This window comes from Glossina fuscipes, unplaced genomic scaffold (assembly GCF_014805625.2).
Source record: "Glossina fuscipes isolate IAEA_lab_2018 unplaced genomic scaffold, Yale_Gfus_2 2, whole genome shotgun sequence".
In the NCBI taxonomy this organism is placed as follows: Eukaryota; Metazoa; Arthropoda; class Insecta; order Diptera; family Glossinidae; genus Glossina; species Glossina fuscipes.
The window spans coordinates 14,665,174-14,677,585 of NW_023998416.1; the positions used below are offsets into that span (position 1 = coordinate 14,665,174).

A 12,412-nucleotide genomic window follows, 5' to 3' on the forward strand; every position below is an offset into this window, starting at 1 on the left:
TATATATATATATATATATATATATATATATACATGTTTATATATATATGTTTACTTGTAACCTTTAATCAGACGTTGAGGAGAGAAAACTAAAGCAACATTCGAATTAACGTCTGACGAGCTTTCTGTTATATGCATACACGTCTATATACATATAGATAAAATGTATTTTAATATTTGTAGTAACAACAACAATATTGTACAACAAAATGTTAAGTAATCGTCAAAGATAACTAATTAGCTCTTTATGCAAACACAAGCCCCTTTCGCTCTTAATTTTTTATTATAAGAGCAAAAAGAGAAATACGGATACAAATAGTAGAAAGAGACAATGGCATGAAAGAAGTCAAGCAATCTTGTAAATTTCTTCGCCGTCGTCAAGAAGATGAAAGCTTATTTGATCGTGTGCCTCTTTCTGTCCGATTGTTATTTAGCATTTTAACGTGCCTTAAATCTAACATACAAATGCGGTATTCATATCTAGTTAACATTCTTACAATTATACAATTGATCAAGTTAAATTTCCAGAAAAACTTCTGTAGTCGGATATAGTCGTATTACTAAATTGAATCCATTATTGTGCAAAAGAGAATGTACAAACTGATGAGCATGTAAGATTCGCTCTAAGCTGGATGTAGTTTTCAATTTGCTTTCTTATGCCTAGTTTTCGCATCATTATTCTGTTGACCTCATCAACGTATCGATTGTTATGAGATAAAGGATGAAAAGACTGCAATAATACATGTATGTATGTAAATATTGTCCTGATAATCTCTCATATTATTGAAATATTTACAAAAAAAAAAAATAATAATAATAATAATGAATAAATAAAAAAAAAAAAAGAATATTATTAAGCTAAACATTGAAAGAAAGTCTGAGCACTAGACGCAGTTGATGTGAATAAGTTTAATGTACTTAGGATTGTGTGTTAGTGTAAAATCAATAATTCTTTACAAATTTACCCATATTTACAAATGTATGCATGCTTAAAGAATAAACTTGTATTTACTTTAATTAAATTTTATAATTTTTTCTTATAAAATACTCTCTCATATCCATCCATTCAGTCACATTAAAGTTTTTTTTACTTTTTTTTTTTTGTGTTTTTTTATTTATAAAAATTCCATAACAATGAAGATCGACAGATCCGGTCTATTTAGGGAAAATGTTTGTATAAATGTTTGTACAAATGTAAAACCAGTCATAGACAAATCTTTATACATATTAATAAATTCACACAACATTTATATACAACAGGTGGTCAGCTCACAGTGTGAGTGCAACCTATCTATTATTATTCTTTTGCGTGTGATATCGGTTATCATTAGTTGCTCCCTCACCACACAAATACATACACACACACGCACACATATACACACATACATACACATGCAAAAATATGTAATGATGATCATGATTTTATATTCATTACATTTCTATGTTTGAATGTTTGATTGCCGCAAAGGGTTCTCATATGATTTCACTCATAATAGACAAATGCGAACAGGGGTGTTTTATTTCAATTGTTATGTTTCACCATATATACGAACAAATGAATATAGAATGTCACATTTGAACTACATCGTTACTACATACAAAAGCTATTACTTTTATCCGGAAATGCATAACAATATTTTGAGTAAATTAAAAATTCAACACAATTTTCTCTTTTTTCTTTTTTTTTTGTTCTTAGAATAAAAACTATGATAAAATAATGTTTTTCGAAAATGTACACATATTAAGTTTTCTTCTTATGAAGAAGGAAGAAAATTTCGAATCTCGTAAATTCGTTTTCCTTGCAAAATTTTAGTAAACCGTTCCTTTTTCGCTAAGTTATTTTAAAAATTATTAAAAATGAATTAAGCAAGTGTAAACAGTACAGTGGGACACGGCCCATCCACGCTACTTTTAATAATGTTACACATAAAACGATTTTTAGAATTAAGGCTGCATATGGGGTGATCGAAAACCTGGTCCGATCCGAACCATTTTGAGCAACCACAACATCCTTAGGCAAAATTTCATCAAAATATTTCAAAAATTGTGCCACCCGTAGACTGGACGCAAGAAAATAGAACAGACAGATCGACAGCAAAGCTTAGATCGACTCAGAAGGTCATCTTGAATCGAACAGTTTAATAAGGGGTCGGTCTATTTCAAGTCCTTCCGGCTGTTGCATACATCCGCATAAACTTAATATACTTTTGTACCACAGTTGGTGTGGAATATAAAAACGGCACGCCTTTTAAGAAGAAATTTGAAGAAGCAATATTTTGTCCCCTAGCTATAGGCACGCGGATAACATGATTTTTGTTTAGACTCAATTTTGGATCAGTTAGTCAACAAGCCATCGACCCGCTTACATTGAAGATGTGTTGCCACAATTTAAAAATATATTCTTAAGTTTAGTTTTAAAAAATTAATTTTGAACTTTTTTAAAAAAACAAAACTTTTCATTATTTTTGACAATATAATCTTTTCAAATTTGTAAATTAAACAGTAATAATCTGCTTTCATAAGAAAGCAGGAAGACTACCGATTTAAATCGTATCACAAGGCAGGTAGGATAAACATTATTTGAAAGATGTTTTTTTTTGCTTATTCAGTTTTTAAACTAATTTAGTGAATTATCCTCGCAAACACTGTCCACTACTGAATCTGGATTCCTTGATTCCGATAATTAGTTTTGCTTTTCCAATTTTCTAAAGCTTTTAAAAAGAACTGGATTATACGGTGGTATTAACAGTTCCAGTTATTACTTAGCTATGATGCAAAAACAGCTGAAGAAGAATGAAGGGCACTAAGAGCGCCGATCGAAGTATTTTATGCGGCCTCAAAGGCTATAAAACGTTTTTAATTCGATTCTATTTCTTATGCAGTTATAATCGAAAAGGAACTTTAGCTTATGGTAGTTAATTCTCTCCAAGACGTTTGGCTTATATATTACATTTATTTTATTATACATACTACGTTTACCACTGCATGTACATTAAATAAAAGTTGCTAGAAAACCATTGAAAACCCCCATCTCCTAGTAACCTGCTTGATTTTTGTGGTCTGTGTTTTTCTAATGCGTTTAGCAAGGACTTTTTTGCTCGAAATAACTCTTCAGCCTTAAAAATAGTTATGTCCTCTGGACCCAATGGAATGCATTGGGGTCCTTCAGTCTTTCCTCTTTCTAAGTTCATAAAACTGCGAGCATGATTTTAGCCTCTGATAACATTATGCCAGCTGTGTTCTTATTAACACCTTTGCGTACCTTTGGGCCCATTCACGTGTGTTCTTAATAGCTTCAGATTTATTCGCTTTCCCATAACCCAGCGACATAATAACTTGAATCGATAATAAAATGGTACGTATTTGCAAAGCTGGACTCCATTTATTTTTAAGCACAACCAAGCATGCGACCCAAACTATTCCGTTGCATAACGAGCAACAAATGCGAAAAAATCACCGACGGGGGATTTATAATGAACAGTAGTTACTGTCCAGCTACTAATTTCAACATGTGAATATCGAACCGACGGACGTTCAGTAACAAAAGAATCTTTGCGTGACATTTGCGGTCATCTCATATCCCAACGTTGGATTTCTCTTGTAAAATATTCGTTGCGTATATCAGCGGTGTTATCTTTCAATTGGCCAGCTTGCTCCACTGGCGATGACCAATGGCCAATAAGAATTAAATGATTATCGTTGATGGATATTTAAACTGATTTCCGAATAAACGATTCAAGTCAATCGATAAATGAATTCGTCGCAAAATCGCCTTCAACATATTCACAAAACTGGAGAAAATCTAGAAAGAATATTATTATCATCTTAAAAGATTTTCATGATAAGTTTGCAATTCTTAACCCGTTAACCCATATGATCATCTGAGCCTAGATTTTCGTTTGCTAACTTTGCAAACTATTATTCCAAATAATAATTGAATTTAAGATTTGAAAGTATGGACGAACAATTTTTTAGGATATTAAACTCATAAGAAAGTATCGAATCATGACATAAATGTTGCGTTGTTTTCTTTATTAAATCTTTTATTTTTTAATATAAAAAATATGACAAATTCTTAACTTTCCATATAAAAAAAGCCATAAAATATACTTAAAAAAGATATAGGCAATAAGGTAATTGTCCATTAGCACCAACATACAGTGAGCCATGGAAAAACACAGAAGGACTAAACTATATAATTGGCAGAATGCAAGGATCATTAATAACATGAGATGCAAATCATTTAAGGAGAGAAAATTGAATAAATGCATTAACAAGCACAACCGCAAATCGAAATATGATCCCAAAAAATAATCATTTTCTATAATACAATAATATATATATAAAATACCGTACAAAATTGAAAAAAATGAAACAAACTACATATAAACTGGAATACAAATCCCTTAATGTAGCTTACTCAATCAACTGTTCGCTGCTGATTATATAAAAAAAAGAAACAAAAAAAAAAAAAAAAAGAATGTTCTCTCCAACCTACATTTGCCTTGTCTTGCTTTGATGAATGAAAAGGAGTTCTTTTTTGCACTTCTCCTGATCTACCAACGGCTATTTACAATTCAGAACATAATATTTTTGATATTAAAGATACTGCGTTTATTGTTGTTGTATAGGACGTCGAAATAGTAATATGTGAGGTTCCGGCTTGTGTATCATGTAATGAATCCAACCACGCGATTGTTGTACCCCTATGGAACGCCATTCCGCCTCAGACATCAGATGAGTTTTTGGCACTAGCTTTACCAACTCCTTGGGTAGAACGACATGTCTTCGAAAAGGAGAATAGATTACTAAAATTTCTACATATATGTATATCACAATTTTCTTTGCACTTCATACCTGTATTCGTATTTCTCATCATAATATTTGTCTGAATAATAAATATCCTTGCTCATGTTCACCAGTGCGCTTTTGGCTTTTACGTTCGTTAGGTTAGGAGTTTGCAAAAAAAAAAAAAGCAATTCTTCGCCTTCTGACAGCTCAAAAAAGGATAGCTTTGTAGTTATTTCTTTGCTCTACCAAAATAATGGTTACGTTCTTTTCAAACTTTTCTGGTTTTTATATTCGCATAAGTCTGTTTTATTTTAGTCTCAAAATCGATTTTAAATTCAATTCACAAATTTTCTTCAAAAAAATTTGTATTTTCTTACAAATGTTAACAAAGACCTTAAGCACAATTAAACAGACGATCAATCACATACAAAACAGCCCGCCGAAAATGTTGTTTAAATTTGTTGGCTTGTTCTTGTATGCCCTGCACGCAATAAGAGAGAAAGAAATCGATATATATTCGATTGACTAGCAGAGCCTACTAGCGGTTAATTGTGTCAACACATGTTTTGATACAGAGAAGATTTAATAGCAGTGTTGTGCAGGTGTGCGATGAATGCTGCAATTCCAAACGACTCGCAATTCCGGCATGAAATCCCTACAGTGCTATATATATTATGTCGTAAATATTGTGTTAGTGTTTTTTTGTCGTACTTTGTAAGGATTTCTGCAAAAACTGATTTTCCTTCTTGGATTCAGTTAAACTTGGCATCATTTACACAGTTACACAGAATTACTGCAATTTCGTTTACAGTGAATTCAATTTGCATTTATACTACGAATATAGAGTTATTGATGATCCCCACACAGGGCAAAAACTTTCTTTAATGTTTTTTATAAAATTTACCGCGAAAGCTCTTTGATTTAGATTAGAACAAATTTACACACTTCCTCAGTCTTTGTCGACATCTCTGTCTATGACGTTAACGCGTAAAATCAGAGATTTATTAAATTTCAAATTATTATTAAACTTCACGTCATTTCGATTCCTACGTATTACTACTTTTTGTAAGCAGTACAAGCAAGAAGAGATTTTTTATAAAGTAAGAGATGGCGCTTTTTAGTAAATTATTTTGGCAGCAACTCTATATATACATCAAACGACACATGCTGTTTTTAACATAACTGCAGTGTAAAATTAAACAAAGAATTTAAAGGATTCTTACAGAATCTAATTTGAAAGTTTATAGTAAATATGAGTAATTCCATCGCAAATCTTATAAAAGTGAGCGAATGTGTTTACACAAAAATAAATTACAAGTGGGGATTAACGGATGCATTCTAAAATTTTAATGCCTTTTTAAGCAACTCTTTAAACAACTGAAAAATGATATAAAAACCTTAAGATTAATTAATTTGTCACACATAAGAGAGAGGCCATATACGTGCGTTTCTTTTTAGTGTAGGTTGCTTGTTCTTGTTGGCAATATCGAACGTGATGGAAATTACAAAAGAGCCAACCTATACAGAGGACGAAAGGAATGAAATCTAAGGAAGGATTAAATAATGATAATTGTAATATTTTCTTAATGCTTCAATAAAATGCTTATTTTTGTGATATCATACACGCATCGTACTATATTCTTCAAATATCTGTGCGTTCATCAATCGTACAATAAGATTTCACAGAAAATAATTCGAGAGCTCGCTATTGATGAATCCACAAGAAGAGGTTGTAGAAAAAAAAGAACAGATGAACTAAGAATGAATGCTTCAATTTACCCGCTATTAAACTTTTGAAATTAATTTATTCATTTAATTTACGATATTCATATAAATTCATTTAATATACGATATACTGCCATAATTCAAAAACAATGTTCGTTATTATACAATATATATTAATGTATATTGTTCTTGTTTAGGCATGGAAAATTTTCTAAATTGCCGCATTTAAGGGTTAAGATCTAACAATGGTACGAATTTTGACCATCCTACAGTTATTAGTTACCTTACTTTGGAAAGTCGTTATATGAGAAGTGATCGAATGGGTGGTCCGACCCGAACCGTATTTTAATGTTGTTCGTCCTTTTCAAATTTTATCGAAATGTCTTTCGACACAAGAAAACAGGACAAATAGTCGGACAGAAAAAAAAGTGATTATGAATCGATCGCTACAATCAAAGATGGTTCCTTCCGGATGTTGAAAATAATTTGTAATCGGAATACTTGTTCGGCATTATACTTTAATAGATCTCGATTACTTCCTTCCGATTTCACATTTACCCACAATTGCAATTATTAATTCACTTGCGTAACTTGGATTGGTGGAAATAGTTTGAATCCCACATTTGTTACTGCAAGCCCTTTGTTCTAAATAGTGTTCGCTGATATAAGAAGATTAAAGAATCGCTTTAGGGCAAAAAATTATTTACTAGTTTACTATTTACTAGCAAATTATTATTTACTAGTCTTATTATTGAAAAAAAAAAAGACTTTTTTTTGTTTTTACATTTAAAAATTTATAAAATATTAGTTCATCACACCCTAAATGATAAAGAGAAATATAAACATAAAACCACTCTACAATTATGTAAATCGTAATAAAAACCATACAAAAAATACAATTCACAAAATTGGTTCAGAAAAATTCATTATAAAAATAGTATGCTTAGGAAAAAATTAAGTAAATTATAATCATAATGAGTGATAACGACAATATTTGTATATCTCCAGAGTGTTTGCACATTTATGTGCAGACTTTAACAAAACTTATATATATATATTTGTGCTTATAAAACTATGGAAAAAGAAAGGAAAGAAAGAAAACGTTCGGCTTGAACCGAAACTGTGATATCCACCACCTTTAAAGAGATTTCCAACAATAATTCATATAATAATTATCGGCCCGATTCAATGCCTTTGTATTGACCGAATCATTTCCCATTTTCAGAAGGATTTTCCATGTGATTTTAAGTTGAGTGAGTTTTATAGTCATTCCATCTCATCACTACTACTAAATGTGCGTACCAATGGAACTTTATATCAATTTACTTTTTTTTTTTCATTTTCTTTCTTAGAGACGATAAAATCAATATCCCGAGTTTAATGTCTTGAATTGCCCTCACGGTTATCGCGAATGATCGGTTACACGAGGCACAGATGAATCTGTTAATTTAACTCATAAGCACAAACAGATCAACGCCATGTACTTATAATGCGCATTCCACTAAGATATAAGGGAAAAATAATGAAATTTTCCTTTAGAAGTGGTGGTTAGGAAAGAAAGAAAAATTTGAAATCTCTTAATTAATTAAAATATTTAATAAACTATTTGGGAAGACTAATTAAATTTAAGAAGAACCACTAAATTAAAAAAAAAAGGCATGTTTCAACATGCTTAACTAGTTTAAAGACTTAGAAAGAGTCTATTAACTGATATAATATTCTATAAAAAAGGCACTTTCTTAATAACCCGTTTCCGGTTCCTGTTTTAAGGCAGGCATACGATAGCCATCGCTTTCGTGTAAAACGTTTAACATATAATTGTTTGTGGCCGCATTTGTGGTAGGTGGGCCGTTAGGAATGGCAGTTAGCGCTTCTGACGGACGTATTTTCAGCGAAGCTCGTCTCAGTATATCGTCAGCGCTAGAAACTTCGGCGCGGTTGTACTCATTTAACGTCATTTCTGCTGCATTGCGCATATGTTGTGAGGAATTCGAATGACTTGTCGGGGTGATATTTGAATCAGATCTTTGGTAAGGGTGATGACGATGAGAAGTGGGAGACTGCAACATCGGACCGGAGGAGCCATGCGGCGAGAGACTATGATGACTATTATGATGTGTGGAAGAAGGGGTGACCGATTGCTGAATATTAGTGTTTTGGGTTAAGTGATTATGAAGTTGCGTAGCATGCTGTTGATTTGTCGTTAAGGACGAATTGTTGTTGCCGTTGTTATTATGATTAGACCTGCTATGGGCAAAGGATTCTAAGAAACTTTCAGTGACAGATTGATTATTATGGTTCACTTCATTACTATGTTCGCCCTCATTAAACATAGGTGAAGATCCGTCGTTTCTACGCAACTGATTATGTAGGCTAGACGTTGAGGCGATATTTTGATTGCGCTGCACCAAGGGAGGGCCCAAATTGAAATGTCCATTTACCGAAGAATTGTCAAGCAATGGCGGCATTAACTGAGCCTCCAAACTATTTTCAATGCAGGCTGACATAGCATCTGAAGAGAGTTGATCGGTGCTCGAAGGAGCAGAGAGTATATCTAATGTCGAAGTGACTTGACTGACATCTAAACCATGCGTTGGACTGTAGTTACTAAGATTTGGTGGTGTCAGAGGCGCGTTATTATCGGCAAGTTCACCTGCAAAAATACAAATGAAATGATCGATAAATGAATTAGTTAGATAATGAAAGAGATTTGCTTAAATTACCCCCTAGCAGCATTTCCTGGAGCAGCGAATCAATATGAGCCACACCAAAAATTTTAGCAAACTGTATTTGTTCAATCATTTGCCAAGTAATCGATTGTAGTATCGGGAGTATAAGTAAAATTTCACCGAAACGACCACGTGACTCATATTGGCGATCGGAGACGTAATCCTCCAAATTATTAAGGATTTGATGGCGCAAGATTTTAATACGTTGAGGTTCATTTAAGCCGCGGGCATCTAAATATAATACATAAAGAAAAGAAATTTCCATAATAGCGATAACACTTAATTTCCTGCGCGCCACTTACTGGGATCGAAAAAGACCAATGCCTTGATGCATGCTAATTCGGTGTCATCGATGTTAACGTCTTTTAAAGCCATGACTAATTCATCTATTATGCGAGCTCCTATACGCGATATATCCAAATTCGGGGAAACTCGGGGATCTGTAATGACTAATTAATTATAATTTTTGCAAATTATGCGAGTATGCGAGATATTTTACCCGGGCAATGTTTGGTAATAACACAATTATTGCTTAGTAGTAAGACATCTTTCAAGTGCATGGACCGTCGCGATAAGCCCAATAACAAGTGTTCGCCCGCATGGGCCCTGAGTAGAGCAACTTGATCGTCTAACTGCAACTCGTTAAACGCTGGAATATGTTTAGCCCATTCGACTAGAGTTAACAGTTGTTGTTTCATAGATTCGCATACATCGTTTATGCTGGCGAACTGTTTGGTAGAGAGATCATCGTTAGCGTTAGTTTCCATCGCAGCACCAGCCTTCGATTGTCGACTTTCGATCTCCGCTTTAAATAACGCGTTCACAGAGAGACCATTGCCCGGATCAGGATCATCATTGGATGTCCGTCTGCAACTAATGCGATCACGTTCATTTTGTACCGCTTCTTTTTTCATTCCTGCCTTAAAGCATTTGCGTAAACGGCAATAACGGCACTGATTACGCTTATCTTTGTCGACGACACAATTGCGGGAAAACCTTTTAATTTTGCAGAGATATTATGAGAAAACATAAAAAAAAAAAGAAAATAAGTGAATAAATTTACTGGGACACTTACCTGCACGTATATTGATGATTTTTGCGCACACTACGTCTAAAAAAGCCTTTACAACCGTCACAACTAGAGGCGCCATAATGCTTGCCCGTAGCACGATCGCCACATATTGCACATACCGTTGATGTTTGATTATTATTATTATTATTATTATTATTATTGTTTGCGTTGTTGGTGTTGTTAGTCGCGAAAGTTGTATTATTATTGTTATTGTTGTGGTTACTGCATGTGCTTCCGGGCGAATTGGCATTACTCTGATTACTATTGCTATTATGACTTAGGCCAACTACCGGACTCAGCGCCTGGCTCATCGGACTATGTATACTGGCATTGTTATTCATAGACAGAGCATCTGGATGTATCATATGGCTTTCAGCTTCTGTTAGATGAAAATGCAAAAGAGAACCAATAAATATTTATGTCCGTATATAGGAATTATTTAAAGTGAATGCGCAAAGCACAACAGTCTAAGCAGTATTGGGCAAAATGCATGAGCGCGTAGACATATGGAGTTTTTCGATGAACGTAAAGAACATAAAGAGACAATAATCGTAATAAGTCTACGTTGCAACAATGACGAAGCAAAATGTTTTGTTGTTGTATGAAATGAAGTGAATAGAAATTGTCTTCGTGCTCTCAAACACTCTACAATAGGCTAGAAGAGGGCTGAGTTTCTCTTTTTCGAAAATTTTCTTACTTTCACTTAAACACAACGCGATTTTCTATTTAAGATATGTTTAGCAATGACATAATGAAATATTTCTTAATTAATTGATAGAAATTGTAAAAGATTTTTCCAGTCCCGCGTCAAATTATTCTGTGTCATTTCACTCTAGACGTTGATGACGACTGCTCATGTCTCTCAAGGGTCTAAAGTACAATTTCATTGTCTGGCGGTCGATTGGTTTCCGGATTTATTTTACCATTACCATTAACTACTATTTAAGCTTAACACATACGCAAATGTTTATACATATGAGTAATTGCTCACATTGCATTTCATTGATAACGAATTACGGTTTTGATAGAAGAAGATTCCTTTGTCTTGATGTAATTATGGTTTTCTTTCTACACTAAATAAATCGACGGATTTGTTATCCAAGTTAGGTTTTTATAATTATCCGCCTATATATAAGTATATTTATTCAATTTAGGTTTATTTTTCCTCAAATATCTTTTTTAAGGCACTTGTTTGCATGTGTATGCATTCAATCGAAAACAGAAACCCTCTCACAGATATCGGTGTGTGTCAAGACGTATGCCGTGCTGTTGCCTGCCGTTGCTGTTATTGCTATTTGCTTTCTCTTCTTACATAAGTGATATTTATTTTTAGCTTGTAAATATATTATGATTTCTATATTAAATCAAAATTAGCAAACAAACAAACAAATAAACAAACAGATATAACGACACGATCAAGCAAAAACAACAATGACGGTGTTCGTGAAATAGAAAATTCTTACTTTCTATAAGAGAATATCTTTAGCTTATCAAAAATTATTGGATTCTGTTATCGATGATGGCGTACGCACATAAATATTTTTTTGGCACGCATATGACCTTGTAGCGATAGTAGTAGTATAATAAAACAATACCGTAATTTTTTAATCATGCGGCCATGTGCATTAAATCCTTATCTTCCCTCTCCCCTTTTTTTGTCCTGAGAGATCAAAGTGCTATACAGACTGATGACTAACCATACGAGCTATCGATAATCCGTAGGAATCTTTCCATTAACAATCTGTCTTCAAATCAGTCATTATCTCTTCAAAATACTTGATATAGGCCTAGAAGCCGACGGCCTCTCTAAGCGCCGTTTCGATAAATCAGAAAACCAAGAGTACGACAATAATTTTTTCTGCTTATCCTAAAGTTGGGGAAGCGGTGAAAATGTCCATTATTGTTTTGTTTGGAGAAGCTCCTTTAAAAATTAATCAAACATCAGGATACTGTGGACCTCATAAATATTTGTGCTAAGTTTCCATTCTGCCGATTGCAGCTTTGTCAAGGTTTGCTACTCGTCCGCGGTGACAGCTTTTAGGTCATTCTCCATGAAGAATGAGGCATGCTATTTGCTGTTGGATCCAAGTTATGG

General features: G+C 33.4%; 2 protein-coding genes across 5 annotated transcripts in view; both read right to left on the reverse strand.

Annotated features, from left to right (window-relative positions):
- Positions 1 to 4,099: 4,099 nt before the first annotated feature.
- LOC119634153 (cyclin-dependent kinases regulatory subunit) lies at positions 4,100 to 5,318 on the reverse strand. The gene is made up of 2 exons (XM_038028116.1): positions 4,858 to 5,318; positions 4,100 to 4,786 (listed from the first exon to the last, which is right to left on the reverse strand). Exons 1-2 carry the CDS (start codon positions 4,911 to 4,913, stop codon positions 4,615 to 4,617), a joined length of 228 nt encoding a protein of 75 aa, XP_037884044.1. The 5' UTR covers positions 4,914 to 5,318; the 3' UTR covers positions 4,100 to 4,614.
- A 2,780-nt stretch (positions 5,319 to 8,098) lies between these two features.
- LOC119634151 (transcription factor HNF-4 homolog) overlaps positions 8,099 to 12,412 on the reverse strand; it is a 42,747-nt gene continuing 38,433 nt past the window's right edge. For all 4 annotated transcript variants that reach the window (XM_038028112.1, XM_038028111.1, XM_038028114.1 and 1 more), the window contains 5 exons: positions 10,321 to 10,696; positions 9,745 to 10,241; positions 9,548 to 9,685; positions 9,240 to 9,476; positions 8,099 to 9,169 (listed from right to left, as the gene is read on the reverse strand). In XM_038028112.1, coding sequence (XP_037884040.1) covers positions 8,256 to 9,169; positions 9,240 to 9,476; positions 9,548 to 9,685; positions 9,745 to 10,241; positions 10,321 to 10,696 — 2,162 coding nt within the window. In that variant the 3' untranslated portion in view covers positions 8,099 to 8,255. The remainder of the gene's footprint in view (positions 9,170 to 9,239; positions 9,477 to 9,547; positions 9,686 to 9,744; positions 10,242 to 10,320; positions 10,697 to 12,412) is intronic.

What these genes read in the sequence shown, in the direction of transcription:
- LOC119634153 (XM_038028116.1), bottom strand. Translation starts at nt 4,913, where the DNA reads ATGAGCAAGGATATTTATTATTCAGACAAATATTATGATGAGAAATAC. An exon ending in GATGAGAAATACGAATACAG is followed by an intron (nt 4,787 to 4,857) that starts GTATGAAGTGCA and finishes TCCTTTTCGAAG; the next exon opens with ACATGTCGTTCTACCCAAGG.